The sequence below is a fragment of the Tupaia chinensis genome, unplaced genomic scaffold, assembly GCF_000334495.1.
Source record: "Tupaia chinensis unplaced genomic scaffold, TupChi_1.0 Scaffold000320_1, whole genome shotgun sequence".
Lineage (NCBI taxonomy): Eukaryota > Metazoa > Chordata > Mammalia > Scandentia > Tupaiidae > Tupaia > Tupaia belangeri.
Window position 1 is genome coordinate 1811652 of NW_006159813.1, and position 18464 is coordinate 1830115.

The 18464-nt window shown below is 45.6% G+C and overlaps 3 protein-coding genes across 4 annotated transcripts in view; 1 reads left to right on the forward strand and 2 right to left on the reverse strand.

The window, feature by feature from the left end:
- Positions 1-8884, reverse strand: part of CABP1 (calcium binding protein 1) — an 88683-nt gene extending 79799 nt beyond the window's left edge. For both annotated transcript variants that reach the window (XM_014588971.2, XM_014588969.2), the window contains exon 1: positions 8638-8884. The gene's annotated coding sequence lies outside the window, so the exon portion shown is untranslated. The remainder of the gene's footprint in view (positions 1-8637) is intronic.
- A 150-nt stretch (positions 8885-9034) lies between these two features.
- Positions 9035-12097, forward strand: POP5 (POP5 ribonuclease P/MRP subunit). Its single transcript, XM_006151523.2, has 6 exons — positions 9035-9098; positions 9176-9318; positions 10926-11010; positions 11042-11130; positions 11501-11584; positions 11683-12097. The coding sequence occupies exons 1-6, from the start codon at positions 9079-9081 to the stop codon at positions 11793-11795; spliced, it is 534 nt and encodes a 177-aa protein (XP_006151585.1). The 5' UTR covers positions 9035-9078; the 3' UTR covers positions 11796-12097.
- A 1110-nt stretch (positions 12098-13207) lies between these two features.
- Positions 13208-18464, reverse strand: part of LOC102495863 (RING finger protein 10) — a 59280-nt gene continuing 54023 nt past the window's right edge. Inside the window, exons 17-19 of the mRNA XM_014588957.1 lie at positions 15339-15396; positions 15089-15247; positions 13208-14162 (exon numbers count right to left, since the gene is read on the reverse strand). Of these exons, the coding sequence (XP_014444443.1) occupies positions 14086-14162; positions 15089-15247; positions 15339-15396 (294 nt within the window). The 3' untranslated portion in view covers positions 13208-14085. The remainder of the gene's footprint in view (positions 14163-15088; positions 15248-15338; positions 15397-18464) is intronic.

Here is an 18464-nt window from a genome sequence, read left to right on the forward strand (position 1 = left end):
CGTTTGGTCCTATAAAAAAAACCCCCCAAAAAAAAAAAAAAAAAAAAAAAAAAAAAGCAGTGGCTTTGTAACATACTGTAGACACTTATCAAAACCATTGGGACCAGCAGGTGGCGTGGTGGTTAAGGTGCTGGATGCTCCCACATGACCGACCACGGTTCGAGTCCCAGACCTGGTGGCTTCCTTTCTCACTTTCCCTCTCTTTCCTCCTCTGTGTCTCTCTCTGGTCAAAAAAATAAATGAGTGAATAAATAAAATTAAATAAATTTTAAAAAGATTTTTTAAAAAATTCACATTGGGCGCATGTGCATGTGTGCCCAAGATCCCGAGAGAATGGAGGAAAAGGGATCGCAGCGTGGCCATCCCCTCTGGGGGGTGATTTCTCACTTTCTGTCTCTCTGTCTCTCTCTCTTTCTGGTGAGCACACACATGCCCTATAGCAAAAACCTCCCCCCCCCAAAAAATAAATAATAATAAAAATAATTTTAAAAAAAGAAAAATCTAACTCTGCCTCTTTCTCTCTCTTTCTCCCTCTCTCTCACAAAGAAAACACACACACAGAATCCTTTCTGACAGTCACCCAGGGAGCTTTTTGCTATCACCAACAATACTGCAAGACACATTCTGTTCACCTGTCGCTTGGCAAGAGTGCAAGAATCTCCGTGGGATAAATTCCTGGGGGTTGAAATTGCTGGGTCAAACAGTAGGCCCTTGCAATTTCAATTAAGTTTTGGATGAGCGAATGCTCACAGCAGGCAGGAGCAGGGAATGAGGTCCATGGACAGGGAGGAAGAGGGAGGAGCGAGAAGCAGTGTTCTGTCTCTGAGGTCCAGAGGGCTGCGCGGCTCCAGCAAGCTGGAGCATACAGTGGCTCCCCAGGTCTCTGACCAAGCAGATGGAGGGTTTAATTTTACCTAAACTGTCCCCATAAGGGCTTTACAGGGAATTGATGGATAGGATTAAAGGAGCGGGAGACCCCAATGAGCAGTGTCTGCTTAAAACACTGAAGCTGGGCCAGCTACTGGTACGGTGTTTAAGGCAGCTAAGTCCCACGTGGCTGGCTCTACGATTCGAGTCCCAGACCCGGGAGCTTGAAAAACATGTCGTGTGTGTGTGTGTGTGTGTGTGTGTGTACACGCATGCGCACGCGCACACACACGCATTCCCAAAATCCCAAGAAGAGAACGGAGAAGAAGGGACTGTAGCATGGCCACCCCCACGGGAGGTTCTATCTCCAGCAAATGCATGCTCCCTACTGCAACCATTAAAAAAAATGCTGAAGCAGACATAATTTCCCTTGGCCATTGTCCGTGATGGCAGCACTCATGCTCTGATAAGGACTCTGTGGATGCCAAAGGCACCTTGGATGGCACCCCAATTGGGTCCTCCTTCAAACATCCTTCTAGGTCCAGAATAGGGAGCAGAGAGCAATAGGAAAGGGATGGGGGATGAGACAGAGGGTAACCTAAATTACTGTGCGCCCTTGGGCAAGTCGTCTCCCTCTCTGAGCCTCTGAGGATAAAATGAAGTCAAAGACAAAGTGCTTAATAAACGCAACCCAGGAGATAAGGATGATCAATGCAGGCAGCTACTCTGGATCCCAGCCCAGAAGGGCCTGGGAACAAGGGCCTCTCACCCTCCACCCCAACCCGCCAACACACACACCTAAGGAGAGTGCGTATTCCGGAGCCACCTCCTACAAAAGTGGTACTGATTTCTCAGTCTGTGAAATGGATCCGTGCTTATGTCTGAAAAGCCTCGCCCGAGCTAATATTCATTTGTGTCTGATTCAAAAGAGCGAATTGAGAGTGGGAACCCTCAAGTAGGAAAGAGAGAAGGAAGCCACAGGAAGTTTCCCAAGTCTCAGCCTCCTCCACCCCTACCCTCATTAATCTGACCATCTGATCTGATCAAGGTTCTATTCTTCTGTGAAGCCCTTTAAGAATAGGACTGTAATCATGATAACAGTAATCACAGCGACTGCCCAGTGGATCCAAGGCGTTTCGTGCACGGATCCGTTAAGGGCACGAGCTCAGAGTGGGGCAGACTGGGAATAGAGCGTCCGGCGGCGTGACTGCAAGGCTGTGAGCTCACCTCTCTGACCTCGACCCTTTACAGGCAGGGAACAGGAGTTTCTGAGGCTTGGCTGGGAGGATGCCCGCTGAGCACCGCCCCCGCCTCTGGGCACATCGTGGCTGCACAGCCCGGCTCACAAGCTGCCGCCTCGCGGATCTCATGGCCCGGGAGGAGGCCGCCGCCCCTCCACGCCCCCGTGGGCGGATTCCCCCGCGGCCTCCCGCGCCGCGCGGCGGGGGCCCCGGGGGTTGGCAACAGGCTTCATGAAGAGAGTTGTAATTAGTGGCTGGCGGAGCCCGAGCTGGTGGCCTGATTACCGCGGGGAGCAGGCGGGCTGCTCCGGCCACCGCCCGGTGTCTGCAGCTTCTTGGAGCCTGGTCGGAGACCCGGAGGGCAGGCTGCACCAGCGGGTTTCCTCCTGGGGCCGTCCGTGCAGGAGTAAATCATTTATTCAAAACAGCGCTTAATGCACACTCACTGTGCCAGCATTCGGCTCACGCAATCCGTGTAAATACCGTATCCTCATCTTTCCTACCAATAGGAACCACTATTGTCCACTGCGTAGATGAGGTCGCTGAAGTCTAGAGTCATGAATAAAGAAACCTCCGTGACAGGATCTGGCTGGCCAGTGGAGGAGGGAGGATTCGAACCAAGGGCTGCCTTCTCTCCATTTCATTGTACTAAGTGGACAAGTTAAACCGTGCACAGGAGGACACGAGGGCAAGAACTCTGGGGTCAAAGAGTTCGGGGTTCGAATTCTGATCCTGCTTCTTACTGGATACGTGATTTTGGCGTGAGCCCCAATTGCATCTATATAACGGGCGCAGCGTTGGGATGAAGTGAGGTGACAGCTCTGAAGTGTCAGGAGGGGTGGAGCGCTCTGAGGCTGGGGCTTGGTGTCTCGGCGCACCGCGGGCCTCTGGCGCCCCCTGCTGTCTAGAGGACACCGCAGACACTTAGTGGATAATGTAAAAACTCTTGGGTGAGAAGGGCAGTAGTTACATTGGGTTCCTCAGCAGGGTGGATGCGTTCTCCTCAGCACCCTCCTTTAAGGTGGCAGAGAAGGAGAGCCAGCTAACATGCCAATCCTACAGTTAGGGCTGGACATAAAGACCTAGTCATGCATCAACACATGGACTAAAACAAGGAAATCTGGAAATAATCTAAACGTCCATCAAGGACGTACTGTTCAATTTACTCCTGGTACATCCACACAATGCAACACTGCATAGCTGAAAAACAATACTGTGGCAGAACAGGTGACAAGAAAAGGTAGTCAAGGGCCAACAGGTAGCATGGAGATTGAGGCAGCTGGATCCCACATGGTCAATTTCATGGACTGAGTCCTGGACTGAAAGAGATGCCAGGCACGTATATGTGCATGCCCCAAATCCCAAGAGCAGAATGGAGAAGGGATGCAGCATGGCCATCCCCCATGGGAGCTTATCTCTCACTTTTCCTCTTTCTCTCTCTCCGGCAAGCATGTGTGCCCTAGGGCAAACTAAAAAAATTTTAAAGTTTTTTAAAAATAAAAATTAAAAAAAGAGAAGGGGCCAGCTGGCAGGTGGCATTGTGGTTTAGGCTCTCCCATATGGCTGAATACAGTTTAAGTCCCGGACCAGGCAGCTTGCTTTTTCATTTTCTTTCTGTCTTTCTCTGGTGAATGCATGTGCCATGTAACAAATTAAAAAATAACAATAATAAAATAATTATTTTTTAAAAAAGGAAATGTAGTCAAACAAGAATTAATCTTACAAATATGGAACAGGTAAAACTAATCTATCGTGATAAAAATAAGAATAGTGGCTATCGGGCCAGCAGGTCCTATGGAGGTTCAGCCATCTGGATCCCACGTGGCCAATGCACGGTTCAAGTTCTGAACCTGGTGGCTTGAAAAATCACATTGGGGGACCAGCAGGTGGCGTAATAGTTATGTGCTGGACTCCCACATAGTCAACTACAGTGCACATCCCGGACGCAGCGGCTTAAACTCACACCAGGTGCACGTGTGTGCGTGCCCAAGATCCTGAGAATGGAAGAGAAAGGATTGCACCATGGCCATCCCCCCTGGGGTGTGATTTCTTGCTTTCTGTCTCTCTGTCTCTGTCTTCTTGGCAAGCGCACACACCCAATAGCAAAAACCTCTAAAAAAAAAAAATAGAAAATCACATTGGGCCCATGTGCATGCCCAAAATCCTGAGGGGAGAATGGAGAAGAGATTGAGGTGTGGCCATTCCCCTTGAGGAGTGATTTCTCACTTTCCCTCTCTTTCTCTCTTTCTGTCGTCAAATTTTAAGATAATAAAATTAAATAATACTTTAAGAAAAAAATAATAATACTGCCTATTCACATCACCTGATTATCTAAGAGCTCTGATAGAAATATACAAGGAGATACATGCCATTTTCAGGCCTGCTAAAACTATAACCATCTGCAGCCCATGGATTAAGGAGTAATTCTGACTTTTGAGTTATTTTTCCTTTTTATTCATGAGTATGAGCACACACACAAGGGGGAGAGAGAGAAGCATCCTCCCATAGAGTCTGATCATGCTGTGATCCACTTTTTCCAGTCCTCCAACCCATTGGATCTTGGACACTTGCACACAGAAGCCAGCACCCTGAAATGTTTTTTTTTTTTTTTTTAGAATTATTTAAAATTTGTATTGGGTCATTGAAAAGTCATGACATGTTTTTCTATACAAAACCAATGACCCAATATTTTATTATATTACTTTTTAAGTTTGCTATAGGACATGTGCGCTCACCAAAGAGAGACAGAGAGGGAAAGTGAGAAAGCAAGCCACCAGGTCCGGGACTTGAACCACAATGAGCCATGTGGGAGTCCGGACCCTCAACCACCATGCCACCTGCTGGCCCCCAAAATGTATTTCTTAAATAATAAGACTTGAGGTACCAGTAGATGATATACTGGTTGAATTGCTGGACTCCCACATGTCCAACTGTGGTTCAAGTCCCAGACCCAGCAGCTTGGAACTCACGCCGGGCCTGTGTGCATGTGTGCCTGGGACCCTGGTAGGGAAGAAAGTGGAGAAAGAGGGATTGTGGCATAGCCATTCCCCCTGCGGGGTGATTTCTCATTTTCTGTCTCTCTGTCTCTGTCTCTTCAGCAAGCACACATGCCTTATAGCAGAAATCTCTCTAAAAAAAATAAAATAAAATAGGGGCCAGCAGGTGGCATGGTGGTTAAGGGCACTGGACTCCCACATGGTTGACCACAGTTCGAGTCCCAGACCTAGTGACTTGCTTTCTCTCTCTCTCTCTCTCTCTCCCTATCTGATCAAATTAAAATAAATAACTGAAAAAAATAAAATTAAATTAAAAAATAATAAGACTTGAGGATGAGCTCCATGGTGCAGCAATCCTCACTGCTGAGAAAAGAAACACATTTTGGGGGCTGGATGGTAGCACAGAGTGAAACGTGATGCCCTGCAAAGCTGATCCATGTGAGAAGGTTGCCCAGCGGAGGTTAGAGACCTTCTTGAATACCCTGGCATATGTGTGCTGGCTGAAGTGTAAGGATGGGTCATCGCATCAAGACTGCCAGAGGTGCTGTATCTCTGTCTGTCATTCTCACTCATGAAATTAATAAACATAAAAAAACCCACAGAGATTGTTGTATTGAATAAAATGATATAAATTGTACATTGACTACAAAAAAAAATTACACTTAAAAAATGCCTGCGGTGGGGACCAGCAGTTAGCGTAATGGCTATGTCGCTGGACTCCCTTGTGGTTGACCGCGGTTCATGTCCTGGGCCCGGTGGCTTAAACTCATGCCCGGTGCGTGTGCGTGCGTGCCCAAGATCCTGAGAGGAGAATGGAGGAGAAGGCAGTGAGGCGTGGCCCCTGGGAGGTGATTTCTCGCTTTCTGTCTCTCTGTCTCGCTGTCTCTCTCTGCTGTCTGGCGAGCGCACACGCCCTATAGCAAAAACCTCTCCAAAAAAAAAAAGAAAAAAATGCCTGTGGCATGGGTAGTAAAGGTAGCTAGATCCCACATAGTTGAGGGTGGACCTGGTGGCTTGAAAAACATACCAGATACATACGCATGTGTGCCCAAAATCTTGAAAGGAGGGAGAGATGGAGAAGAAAGTATTGTGGTGTGACCAGACCCTATGGAGAGTGCTTTTTCACTTTCTATTTCTTTCTGTCTCCCTCCTGTGAGTGCATGCACCCTCAGGCAAATTTTAAAGGAAAAAAAAAAAAGAATATTTAAAAAAATGAAACACAGGGGCCAGCAGGTGGCTTGCTGGTTAAGGCACTGGAGTCCCACATAGCCAACCATGGTTTGCAACCTGGACCTAATGGCTTGCTTTCTCACTTTTCCACCACCCCTCTCTCTCTTGCTCTGGTAAAATAAAACACAATCATAATAAATAAAATTAAATAAGTAATTCTTTAAAAAAATGAAATGCACATTTTAGACTATAACTGACAGAGATAGTGATTCCTCTAAAGAGTATACGCCATTCTAGACACCTTTAAAAACATTCATGATTAGGTGGTGTGCTGGTTAAGGGCGCTGGACTCCCACATGGCTGACCCTGGTTCGACTCCCAGACCTGGTGGCCTGCTTTATCACTTTCCCTCTCTGGTTAAATTAAAATAAATAAATAAAGTTAAATAAGATAATTCTTATAATAAACATTCGTAATTCAAGAGAGGTCAAACTAGTAACACAAGAGTCTGGAAGAAGCTAATTCCAACCCTCATAGAGGGTGTGGAGGGATTCAAGACTTCAGTGAAGGAACAAATTGCATACGTGGTGGAAATAACAAGAGAACTAGAAGTGGAGCCTGAACATGTGACTGAACTGCTGTAATCTCATAATAAAACTGTAAAGCATGAGGAATTGCTTCTTACGGATGAGCAAACAGTATTTTTTTTTCTTTTCTTTTGGAGAGATTTTTGCTATATGGCGTATGTGCTTGCAGGAAAGACAGAGAGACAGAAAGCAAGAAATCATTCCCCAGGGGGATGGCCACACTGCAATCCCTTCTCCTCCATTTGCTTCTCGGGATTGTGGACATGCACATGCATACACACACACACACACACACACACACACAGCTGCTGGGTTAGGGACTCAAACTGTGATCAACATGCAAGTCCAATGGTGTAACCATTACACCACCTGCTGGTCCCATAAAGTATTTTGTTTTGTTTTTTTCTTAAAAAAAAGAATTATTTTAACTTTATTTATTTATTTATTTAATTGGACCAGAGAGGGACGGAATGAGAGACAGAGAGAGAGAAAGTAAGAAAGCAAGCTGCATGGTCGACCGTGTGGGAATCCAGCACCCTCAAACATCACTCCATCTGCCGGCCCCCAAAGTGGCTTTTTTTTTTTAAAGAATTATTTATTGGGACTAGCAGTTAGCGTAATGGCTATGTCGCTGGACTCCCATGTAGTCGACCGCGGTTCATGTCCTGGGCCCGGTGGCTTAAACTCATGCCCGGTGCGTGTGTGTGCGTGTCCAAGATCCCGAGAGGAGAAGGGATTACGGAGTGGCCATCCCCCCTGAGGGGGTGATTTCTTGCTTTCTATCTCTCTGTCTGTTTGAGTGGGAGCTGGGCGGTGCCTATGGGGCAGAGGGTCCCGAAGGCTCCGAGGATGGCAGCCCCATGTATAACTTTTTTTTTTTAAATTTTTTTTTTTTTTTTTTTTTTATTTTGACCAGAGCGAAACACAGAGGGGGGAGGAAGGAAAAGTGAGAAAGCAAGCTACCAGGTCTGGGACTCGAACCATGATTGGCCATGTGGGACTGTCCAGTGCCCTAACTACCATGCCACCTGCTAGTCCCGTAAAATGGCTTTTTAATATCATAGGGACCAGGGGCTTGCAGGTGGCATGGTGGTTGAGGGTGCTGGACTCCCACATGGCTGACTGTGGTTCGAGTCCTGGACATGGTATTTTGCTTTCCCACTTTCCCTCTCTATCTCTCATGCTCTGTCCCTCTCTGTCAAATTTTTTTAAAAAATAAGTAAATAAATAAAGTTAAATAAAATAATTCTTAAAAACACACACACACACACATAGGGGCCAGCAGGTGGTGTGGTGGTTAAGACACTGAACTCACACATGGCTGATGGCAGTTCGAGTCTCAGACCTGGTGGCTTTCTTTCTCAGTTGCTGTCTCTTCCTCTTTTTCTGTCTCTCTTTCTTTCTCAGTTGCTGTCTCTGTCTCTTTTTCTGTCTCTCTCTGGTATGCACATATGTCCTATAACAAATTAAAAAATAATAATACTAAATAAAGTCAAATTCTTAAAAAAAAAAAAAAAGATTAGATTCCTACTCTTGGTGAAAATGCTGTCAACATTGTTAACATTTTAACTAAGAATTTAGCATATTATATGCACTTAGTTGACAAAAGTGGAAAAAGCAAGGAAGGAAAGATAGAAAAAATACAACGACTACGGATTTTTTTTTTTTTTTGGCAAACAAAAAACGAGACAACACACCCGTCTCCGTAAGATTATGAACGGCCCAAAACAATAATAGCATTTTTAGCTGTACGGAAGAATTAAACGGAGTTCTAACCTGAAAGTAAGCGTCCGACTTCCGGTCAATACTTGGGATGCCAGTGCAGGGTCTCGCCCTCAAAAATTCCACCGTCCAGCTTGGGGAGCGGATATAACTGCATACCTAACCGTACGGCAAGGTCCCCAGGACCCCAAATGCAGCGCCGACATCCCACACCATACTGGAAACTCAGGTGTGGACCAGAACCACCCATCACAGCGGTTCACGCCCCTAAGTCTCAGAGTCCAGCCCCAACCTACTGATGTCAGACCGGGTCTCAGCAGGACGCATGCGCGCTTGTCGCTCAGGGGGCGGGGCCTGAGGGAGACTGACACAGAGCTCGGCCTCTCTGCTCCCTAGCTCCTCCCACTAGCCTGCCAGGTTGAGGAAGCAAACTTTCCATTGGCCGCTGCAGGGACCGACTTCCGGCTTGCACTCTCGGCCCGCGCGGAAGCGGCCATGGTGCGGTTCAAGCACAGGTGAGTTTTTCACGTTTCTGATCCCCGCACTGCCCTGCCGACTCTCCTCAACCCCGCCTAACTCTCGCCTGCTACAGGTACCTGCTCTGCGAACTGGTGTCTGACGACCCTCGCTGTCGCCTGAGTCTCGAGGACCGAGTGCTGTGCGTCCTCGTACGGGACACGATCACCCGGGTGCACGGGACTTTCGGCGCAGCAGCCTGCTCCATCGGCCTCGCGGGTGCGAGGGCACCTGGGGAACCTGGGCGGACTGCGGGCTTTGGAGGGGGCAGGCGCTGGAGGAGGGAGAAATAAGGGGAGCGAGCAATCCCTGGACTGTCAAGCCTGTTCACCGTCCTTTGTACGGTATCCGTCTCTAGGTGTCTTTGGGACTCCAAGCAGGAGGTCCAGACGAGTACGAAATTAGGCGGAGAGTTACAGACTTCGGGCAAGAATCCTCTGTACCTCACATCTGTATATACTGGAGGTTACGGTTGCATTTAATGGGATAGAAAACTTAATGGAGGTAGGGACCAGAAGTTAGTGTAGTAGCTATGTCGCTGGACTCCCATGTAGTCGACCGCGGTTGAGTTTAAACTCGACGCCGGGCACGTGCCCAAGATCCGCTGGTGAATGGAGAAGGGATTGCGGTGTGGCCATGATTTCTCGCTTTCTCTCTCTCTGTCTCTGTCTCTTTCTGGCGAGTGCACGCGCCCTATAGCAACCCCCACCCCCAAAACAAACAAACAAACAAACAAACTTAATGGAGGTAAGCCGTGTAGTTTCTAGTTATTCGGCCGATTACATTGATATCACACGTTAAAAATACATACTCAAAATTACTCCTCCAAAGCTCTTAACAGAGTTGGTAAAGTGTAGGACACATGATCGTGTTTGTACAAAATGAGCCAGGGCCCTTCTTGCTCCTGACTGCCACACTGAATTCTCATTTTTACTATAAGCTCCAAATTTATTGCAGAAAATTAAATAACTCCTACCTCAGGTGACCCAGCTGGCTGTCACAAGAACATGCAAAGCCCAGTTGTATAAAACAAACTGTTTTTCAGGCAAGGGTGTTTTGTTTTGTTTTGTTTTAATAGACTTGTTTCACATAGGACATGTGCACTCAACAGACAGAGAGGAAAAGTGAGAAATCATCTCCTGGGAGCATGGCCATGCTACATTCCCCTTGGGATTCTGGACACACATAAACATACTCAGGGTTTGTTTTTTGACCCAAGCTGCCAGTCCGTGACTCAAACCAGACAGCTGTGTGAGACTCCCAATACCTTAGCCTCCATGCCACCTGCTGGCCCCAAGGAAAAGATTTTTGGCCCAGTGAAGACAGACCTGTTTCCATCCACTGATTTAACCAGTCAGTGAATTAGAGCACTTTCTTTTTTTAGGTTTTGGCTTTGTCCATGTGCGTTCACTGGTGAGTAACCACACCATAATTCCTTCTCTTCTCGGGATTTTGGGCATGCACACGTACGCAGCTGGCCTGAGTTTCAGCCCAGGTCCAGGACTTGAACCATGGTCTACCATATGGGAATCCAGCACTTTAACATCACACCACCTGCTGGCCTCAGAAGAGCATTTTAAATTCCAGATTCATTCACCAGCTCTGAGTGGTGTGCAAGGCCCTATGTTGCTATCCCCCTTCCATAAATGAAGGTCTATCTTAGTATTGTTTTGTTTTCCCCTTTAAGAACCTTTTGATTTTATTTACTGATGGATTCAAAGTGCCCCCTGCCTAGGACAAGTCCCTGGCTCTCTATTTTCTTAAGGTTTTTAACGTGCTCCTGTGAACCTAAAGTACTCCAGAATGATTTTTGTTTCCTGCTACAGTTCGATACCTCAATGCCTATACTGGCATAGTGCTACTTCGATGCAGAAAGGAATTCTATCAGCTCTTGTGGTCCGCTCTGCTACAGTTCGATACCTCAATGCCTATACTGGCATAGTGCTACTTCGATGCAGAAAGGAATTCTATCAGGCTTGGAGAACAAAGGACATCGCTACCCTTGTTTCTTCAACACGTTACATGTGGGAGGTAGGAGTGGCATGTGGCATGGCTGTTGGTTTTCAGTAGCTGAAAGGTTCAGTCTTTTTATTGCCCGAGGGTGTGTTTGCCAGAATGAGACAGAGTACCCCCCAAAGGGATGTGATCTTTTTTTTCTTCCATTTCCTCATACGGATCAGGATTATGAGCATGTGCACACACACACCTGGCATGTTTTTCAAGCCAGTAGGGCAAGACTTGAACTGGATGGTGTTATGCTACAGGCAGCCCTCATAATTCGATCTTGACATGAGTGGGTCTTCCTGCTGTCCTGTTGAGAATAAGATACTCTCCCCTAGCTCTGAAAGTCAAAGGCACAGACCTTCCACAAGTCATTAATCACCAAACTCTTATGTGGCAGGTACAATTAGAACATGTCAGAAGTTCCTGATTCAGTACAACAGGAGACAGCTGTTGATCTTGCTGCAGAACTGCACCGATGAAGGTGAGAACACTGTCAGTACCCACTGAGCAATGACTGATCTGCTGAGTAAGAGATCACTCCTAAAAACACCTTTCCCCGCTCTGCCTGCCTTTCTCTAGGAGAGCGGGAAGCTATCCAGAAGTCTGTCACAAGGAGCTGTTTACTAGAGGAGTCGTCAGTTGAGGAAGAGCTTTCAGATGGAGGTGAGGAGGCTGCTGAAGTGATGGAGTGAACTGCTTACCACACAGCAGGCTACCCAGTGTCCAAGCCTCGGCCCGCACATTGAAACAGGATGTTCTGGGAGGCAGCAGCATCTACAGTCCTCCAACCCCGATGGAGAAGTTGCTGCGTAAATTGGACTGACTCACTTAAAACAAACTGAGTACCTTTACCTGATGTAGTACTTCTGCAGGGTGTGAACGTTCTATGGTTCTAGGTATCTTTGTATCTTAATTGTTTGACTGAGGAAGCTTAATGTATTTGGCGTTTATGGCATTTAGCATACTTACTTTACAAAATGGCTTAATAAGTTCATGTGTGGCCATGTCTCTTCCCTCTATCAGAAAGACAAACTCCCTATGTGGTATTAGGTTAATTTTGAATCTTACCCTTCCTCTTGAGGCTTTATACTCCCAGCCCCCAGGATGAGCCCTGAGTAAACCGAGTCATTTGGAATGAAAATATTAGTGAGACACAGCAACCAGGCTCAAGTCTGTAGTAAGTCAATACTGTTCCACAGGGCTTTATACAAATACCAGATTGGTGACTTGCCTAAAAGATGTAGCTTTTACACTTTTCTGGGGGGCCGGGGTAGGTTTGTCCTCACCGGATCTCAGTCATGTGGCAGCTGACAGTTTGTAGTTTTCTGTAGTTCTACTCTTCCCTATTACTCTATACAGGGCACAGATAAAACTACTTACATTCAGAAGAATTTGAAAGGTCAAGAAACTTGTGGTCAGACTTCCTGGTATTTCTAGAATCTGTTTTTCCATAATAAAAGGTAAGCCTAGCTTGGGCCAGCCTGTGGCCTGGTGGTTAAAGCAACTGGATCCCACAAGGCTGACTACATGGTTTGAGTCCCTGAACTGGTGACTGGAAAGACAATGCTGGGCATGCATGCCCCAAATCCCAACAAGATGCAGAAATGGAGAAGAGACAGCCTGTGTGTGTGTGTGTGTGTGTGTGGGGTGTTTACTTGACTTCCCTCCCCATCCAAAGCGTGTGTGCCCTGAGGCAACATACATACATACATACAATGCTTGGCCCAGCTCAAGAACCCTTTAGGGCTAACACCAGAAAAGGTACTGGTCCCTGATAGCAGAACTGCTCGTAGCTGTTACTTTGAGCTTAGAGCATTTAGGAAGTTTCTGAGGCCAGGGTACAATTGTAAAACACCGCTCAAAGGAAATTGAACTCCATGATTCAAACTGCAGGCCTGGTCAGCCTGAAAGATGCCAGGAATGAAAAAAAGGAATGCCCATGAATGCCTAGGATCTGATGGGCTGGAGGAATGGAGTGAGGGCATATGGTGTGATCAGACTCTGGAAAGTCTCTCTCTCTCATGTGTGAACATGATCTATGATGAATAAAAGGAAAGTGTCATAGCTGACCTGTGATAAATTTAAGAAAACCAAAAAGCTCATATTGCTTGTGCAGGTGATTTATTGCAACTATTTCCTTCATATTCTATTACACCTAGAGGTCACTTTATTATGCGGCAAAAAATGTACATTACTCAAATTCAGCTCAAACCAAGGCAGAAGAAAACTGCTCTAGGAGACACTGGGTAATTCTACTGCTTTGAAGCAAACTGCCCTGTCTCCTGCAGGTGTGCCAGATGCCTCTGTTGCTGAAACTCAGCTTATCACTTAAAACAAGCTTATCTGAGGATGACAGTCCCAGGGCTTCCTAAGTGACAGCTGCAGCTTTCCTTACCAAACAAAACTATATCCAAGAGGCAAAGCCCTGCTCACATATGCAAGCACCAAGCACAACCTACCTGGTCCCACTGGCAAGCCACGTCTGGCACCTACAGCTTGGCCCTGTCAGATGAACAACAATGAGCCAGCTGTCCTAAATCCATTTCATGCCCATCCCTCTCTTTAACAAGAGAACTGAACAGGAAAGGGGAAAAATTCCACTACTTTTCAAAGCCAAACTGGTAGATGTACTGATACCAAGAAACCCCAGACTCGGACCATAAAAGGGACTCAAACTTATTTAGGTTAAAAAAAAAATTAATGACACAAGGGTCAAAAAGACTAACCTGGCAACAAACTCAAAATCTTGGCAGGAAGAGATCTCTTGTGAGTGTGAATACTTTATTTTGGTGTAAAGACGGGAAGCTGGAAAATACACTGTATTTAAAATTTTCTTGGTTCCCCCTCACGTTGTGGAAACCCCCACCCCAACCCACCCCCAGAGCTAATGTGTTCAAACTCAAATACTTAAAAATTACAGCAGCAAAACAAAAGCACAGAAAAAAGAAAAACAGATGGAGAAAGTAGCCTGGGCCAGTAGTGTCACTTGGTGTGGACGACTGAGGTGCTGAACAGCAGCTTCTGTTTCTGTTTCTTCCTTTTCTTTCCTCCTTTATCTTCTAAAGGGAAACAGAAAAAGAACTTGCTTAGAAGGCCATCCCCTTGTTGCCTGGCCAGTTTTCATTACTGAGAGACAGAGAGAGCTAAGAGTATAGGCTCTGGAATGAGACTGCCTCGATTCAAACACTAGTCCTAGCAGACACTGTGTGTTTGTCTTGGCATGAGACACTTTACCTCACCTGTAACGGAGAGTTGTGCCCATTAATATGGCTGTGGGAAAACTAGCACAATGCTAGGTACACAGAAAGCACACCATAAATGTGTTAGTCTTGGCTAATCAAGGACACCACGTAGTGCAGGTGGACTAAGCCTGACTTTTCCATTTATTAGCCACCCTCTCTTTTACTAACTCTGGATTCAGAAGTGTAGACAAGATCTCTTCACTGTGTCTTAGAAGAGAAAAAAGGAAAAATTCCTTTTTTTTTGGGGGGGGGGAGGTTTTTGCTATAGGGGGCATGTGCTCGCCAGACAGACAGAGACAAACAGAGACAGAAAGCGAGAAATCATCCCCCAGGGGGGATGGCCACACCGTAAGCCCTTCTCCTCTCTTCTCCTGGGATCTTGGGCATGTACGCACATGTGCCCGGCATGAGTTTTAAGCCACCGGGTCCGGGACGCGAACCACAGTTGACTACGTCTGAGAGTCCAGCGACATAGCCATTACACTAACTGCTGGTCCCAGGAAAAATTCCTTTTCACCTCTGAGTCTCAACAATTAATCTGGGGTGGCAAAAAGGTCCTATCTGAGTACCAAGTAGGACATTAGCTGATGCTAGGACATGCTGAAGGCCAAGGCCTCAAACCTCAGAGGGAAAAGGGCCTGACCAAATAGTGATGTCAGCCACTGGATCAATGTGAGAATGGCTGTGCATGTGTACGCCTGGTGACCCTGTGCTGCACACTCCAGCTCTCTGCCCTTACTTACCAGAGAGGGGATCTGAAGTGGCTGGTGTGTCCAGTTTCATGAAGGCTGCTTCAATAGCTTGGCTGAAGGAATTTTGGAAACTGGGCACAGGAACACGGTCTGAGTTATCACTCTCCCCATCACTGTCCACAGGGGCAGGAGGAACTAAGTTGTTCTCATCTAAAAAATATCGGTGTTACAATTCTGGAAACAACTCTAGAGCCTTTTACTGAGAGTCTAAACTCCCCCTTTCCCAGAAGGCCATCCTCACCTTTCTTTGGAGTAGTTTTGGGCCACGCATCTGCTTTTGCTTTTCCAACCCTCAGCATCTGCCAAAGTGAGAAAAGAGAAGAAAAGAATTTAAGTAACTGGTCCAACTTCTTTTCTAGACTTCTATCTTGACACTAACTGGTTAGGGGGCACAGGAGCAACTATCACCTTTAAAAAACCTCCAGGTACTTGTTAACAGTTTCGGTCACATCCTCTATAACCTGAGCAATGGAAAGGGGAGTAAACCCACACGGCAGTAAACCATAAGTTGCATAACATTGCAAAAAAGACACAGAAGGTCTTAAGACTCTCACGCTGAGAATCTTGACTATTTTCCTGCCCTCCTTGGGACCTTCTAATCAACCTACTGGAATAAACTGTGTTTAACTGCCTTCCAATTTAAAAAAATCATGTGTGGGGACCAGCAGTTAGCGTAATGGCTATGTCGCTGGACTCCCATGTAGTCGACTGCGGTTCGCATCCCGGACCTGGTGGCTTAAAACTCACGCCGGGTGCGTGCGTGCCCAAGATCCTGAGAGGAGAACAGAGGAGAAGGGACTGCGGCGTGGCCATCCCCCTGGGGGGTGATTTCTTGCTTTCTGGCTCTCTGTTTGTCTGGCGAGCTCACGCGCCCTATAGCATAAAACCTCTCCAAAAAAAAAAAAAATCGTGTGTGTGTGTGTGTGTATTAAACTTCAGTTACTTAGGTCCACAAAAGCTACTTAAACTTTACCCTGAAACTACTTAACAACTCTCATTACCTTTCAGTCTTTGCTTTTCCAATAGCTCCTTAAACATTAACTTTTAGATCTAGCCATAGATCAGTAAAATACATGCAAATACAGTAAAATCAGAACGATCCTCCTGTCCTAATGATTTTTTTTCATCACTTGGCCAAGGCCAGCTTTATATAATTAGGAGTCCCATCTGCCAAATATGCCAACTTAACTTTCTTCATCATGTACCGGTTTGGGTCCACATAATATTGGACCCGAATCATCCTACTCTTAAAAGGTAACTGAAATAGGGGCCGGCAGGTGGCGTGTCGAACACGCTGGACTCCCACATGGCCGATTGTGATTCAAGTCCTGGACCTGGTGGCTTTACACACACCCCCGCCTCTCTCTCTGGTCAAATTAAATAATAATAATAATAATAATAATAATAGGACCAGCAGGTGGCATGGTGGTTAAAGGCACTGGGTTTCCACATGGCCAACCACAGTTTGAGTCCTGGAGCTGGCAGCTTGCTCTCTCCCACTCTCTCTCTGGTAAAAACTGAAAAATAATGATAATAATTATTTTAAAAACACAGTAATAAATAAAATTAAATAATTCTTTTTTTTTAAAAAAAGTAGCAAATACGTATCGCCTGGGTTTTACTTTTACCAAACTTTAAATGTTTAACCTGAATCCATCATGAAGAAAATCAAACAAGTCCAAACTGTTAGGCTAGTCTATAAAACAACCGACCTGTTGGGGCCAGCAGGTGGCGCAGTGGTTAAGGCACTGGACATTCACAAGGCCGACGATAGTTCGAGAGACTTTAGACTCATGCCAGGCACGTGTGCCCCAAATCCCAAGAGAAGGATAGAGAAGGAACTGTGGCATGGCCATCCTCCTTGGGAGGTGATTTCTTGCTTTCTGACTATCTCTGGCAAGCGCACACATGCACGTACCCTATATCAAAAAAAAAAAAAAAAAAAAAAAAAAAGCTGGCCTAGGGCTCAGAGGTGGCATGATAGTTAGGGTGCTGGTCTCCCACATGGCTAACCACGGTTCAATTCCCAGACCTGATAGCTTGCTTTCTCACTTTCCCCCTCTCTGTTTCCCTCTAGTCAAATTAAAATCAAACAAAAAAAATAGTAATGATGAATAAAATTATTCTTTAAAAAAAATATGGCCTGGAAACTTCAAAAATATCCATGTGACAGGAAAAATGAGAACAACTAGAGAACCTGTTAAAAATCAATGACTAGGGACCAGCAGGTGGCATGGTGGTTAAGGAGCTGGACACTCCCACATGGCTGACAGCAGTTCAAGTACCGGACCTGGTGGCTTGCTTTCTCACTTTCCCTCTCTGTGTATCTCTCTCTGGTCAAATTAAAATGAATGAATGAATAAATAAAATTAAATAAATAATTATTAGAAAAAAAAAATCAATGACTAAATGCAGTGACTGATCTCGCTGGACTCAGAATTGAAAACAATAAAGGACACTGGGACAGATGAAATAGAAGTATGTATTCTACTGTACCAGGTGTTATTATAGCCATGGAATTTCTTGGATATGATAATTTCTTGGATATGATAATTGGTTTTATAGGAGAGTACTACTTTCTTTGGCACTATGTTCCAAGCAGTAGTGAAGTATATCATTCATGTCTTTGACTTATTTTCAAAATAGGAAGAAAAAAAATGGCCAGCAGGTGGCATGGTAGTTAAGGCACTGGGATCCTATGTGGCCAAGAGCTGTTCAAGTCTTAGACACGGTGGCTTGAAAATCAGAAAAAGAAAGGGAGAAAGAAAGGAAGGAAGGAAGGGGAAAAAGAGACACAGAAAAAAACACATAAAAATCATAATAATTGGTAAATCTAGGTGAAAGGTATGAATTTTCACAATACTATCCTTTCAACTCTTTATGTTCAAGCTTTGTCAAAAGAAAATAAAAATGGCATAAGGGACCAGCTGGTGGTGTGGTGGTTAAGGCGCTGGAAAGTCCCACATGGCCAACCATGGTTCAAGTCCCAGGTCTGGTGGCTTGTTTTCTCACTTTCTCTCCCTCTCTCTGTTTCTCTTTGGTCAAATTAAAATAAATAAATGAATACATAAAATTCAAAATAAATCATTAAGAAAAAAAATGACATAAAGCCTGGCTGAAAAAAACCATGTGTCCCAGCCATGGTAATATATACTGGCTAAGGCTGCTCTTTGAGAGGCTGAGGTCACGTGGGAAGCCCAGGTTTTCTGTTTTGTTTTGTTTTACAGCTTTTTTATAATAGACAATAACGGGTACACTTAATTACATATGCACAGTGGCAATAATCTCTAAAGACAATTTCTGAAACCATGTACTTGTAATCTCAGTCAAATCACAGATTTACACAAATCAAATGAAAATGAAGTTT

Coding starts and splice junctions, on each gene's coding strand:
- POP5 (XM_006151523.2), top strand. CDS start 9,079: ATGGTGCGGTTCAAGCACAG. Junction 9,099..9,175: donor ATGGTGCGGTTCAAGCACAG/GTGAGTTTTTCA, acceptor CGCCTGCTACAG/GTACCTGCTCTGCGAACTGG. Junction 11,131..11,500: donor CAACACGTTACATGTGGGAG/GTAGGAGTGGCA, acceptor CTTATGTGGCAG/GTACAATTAGAACATGTCAG.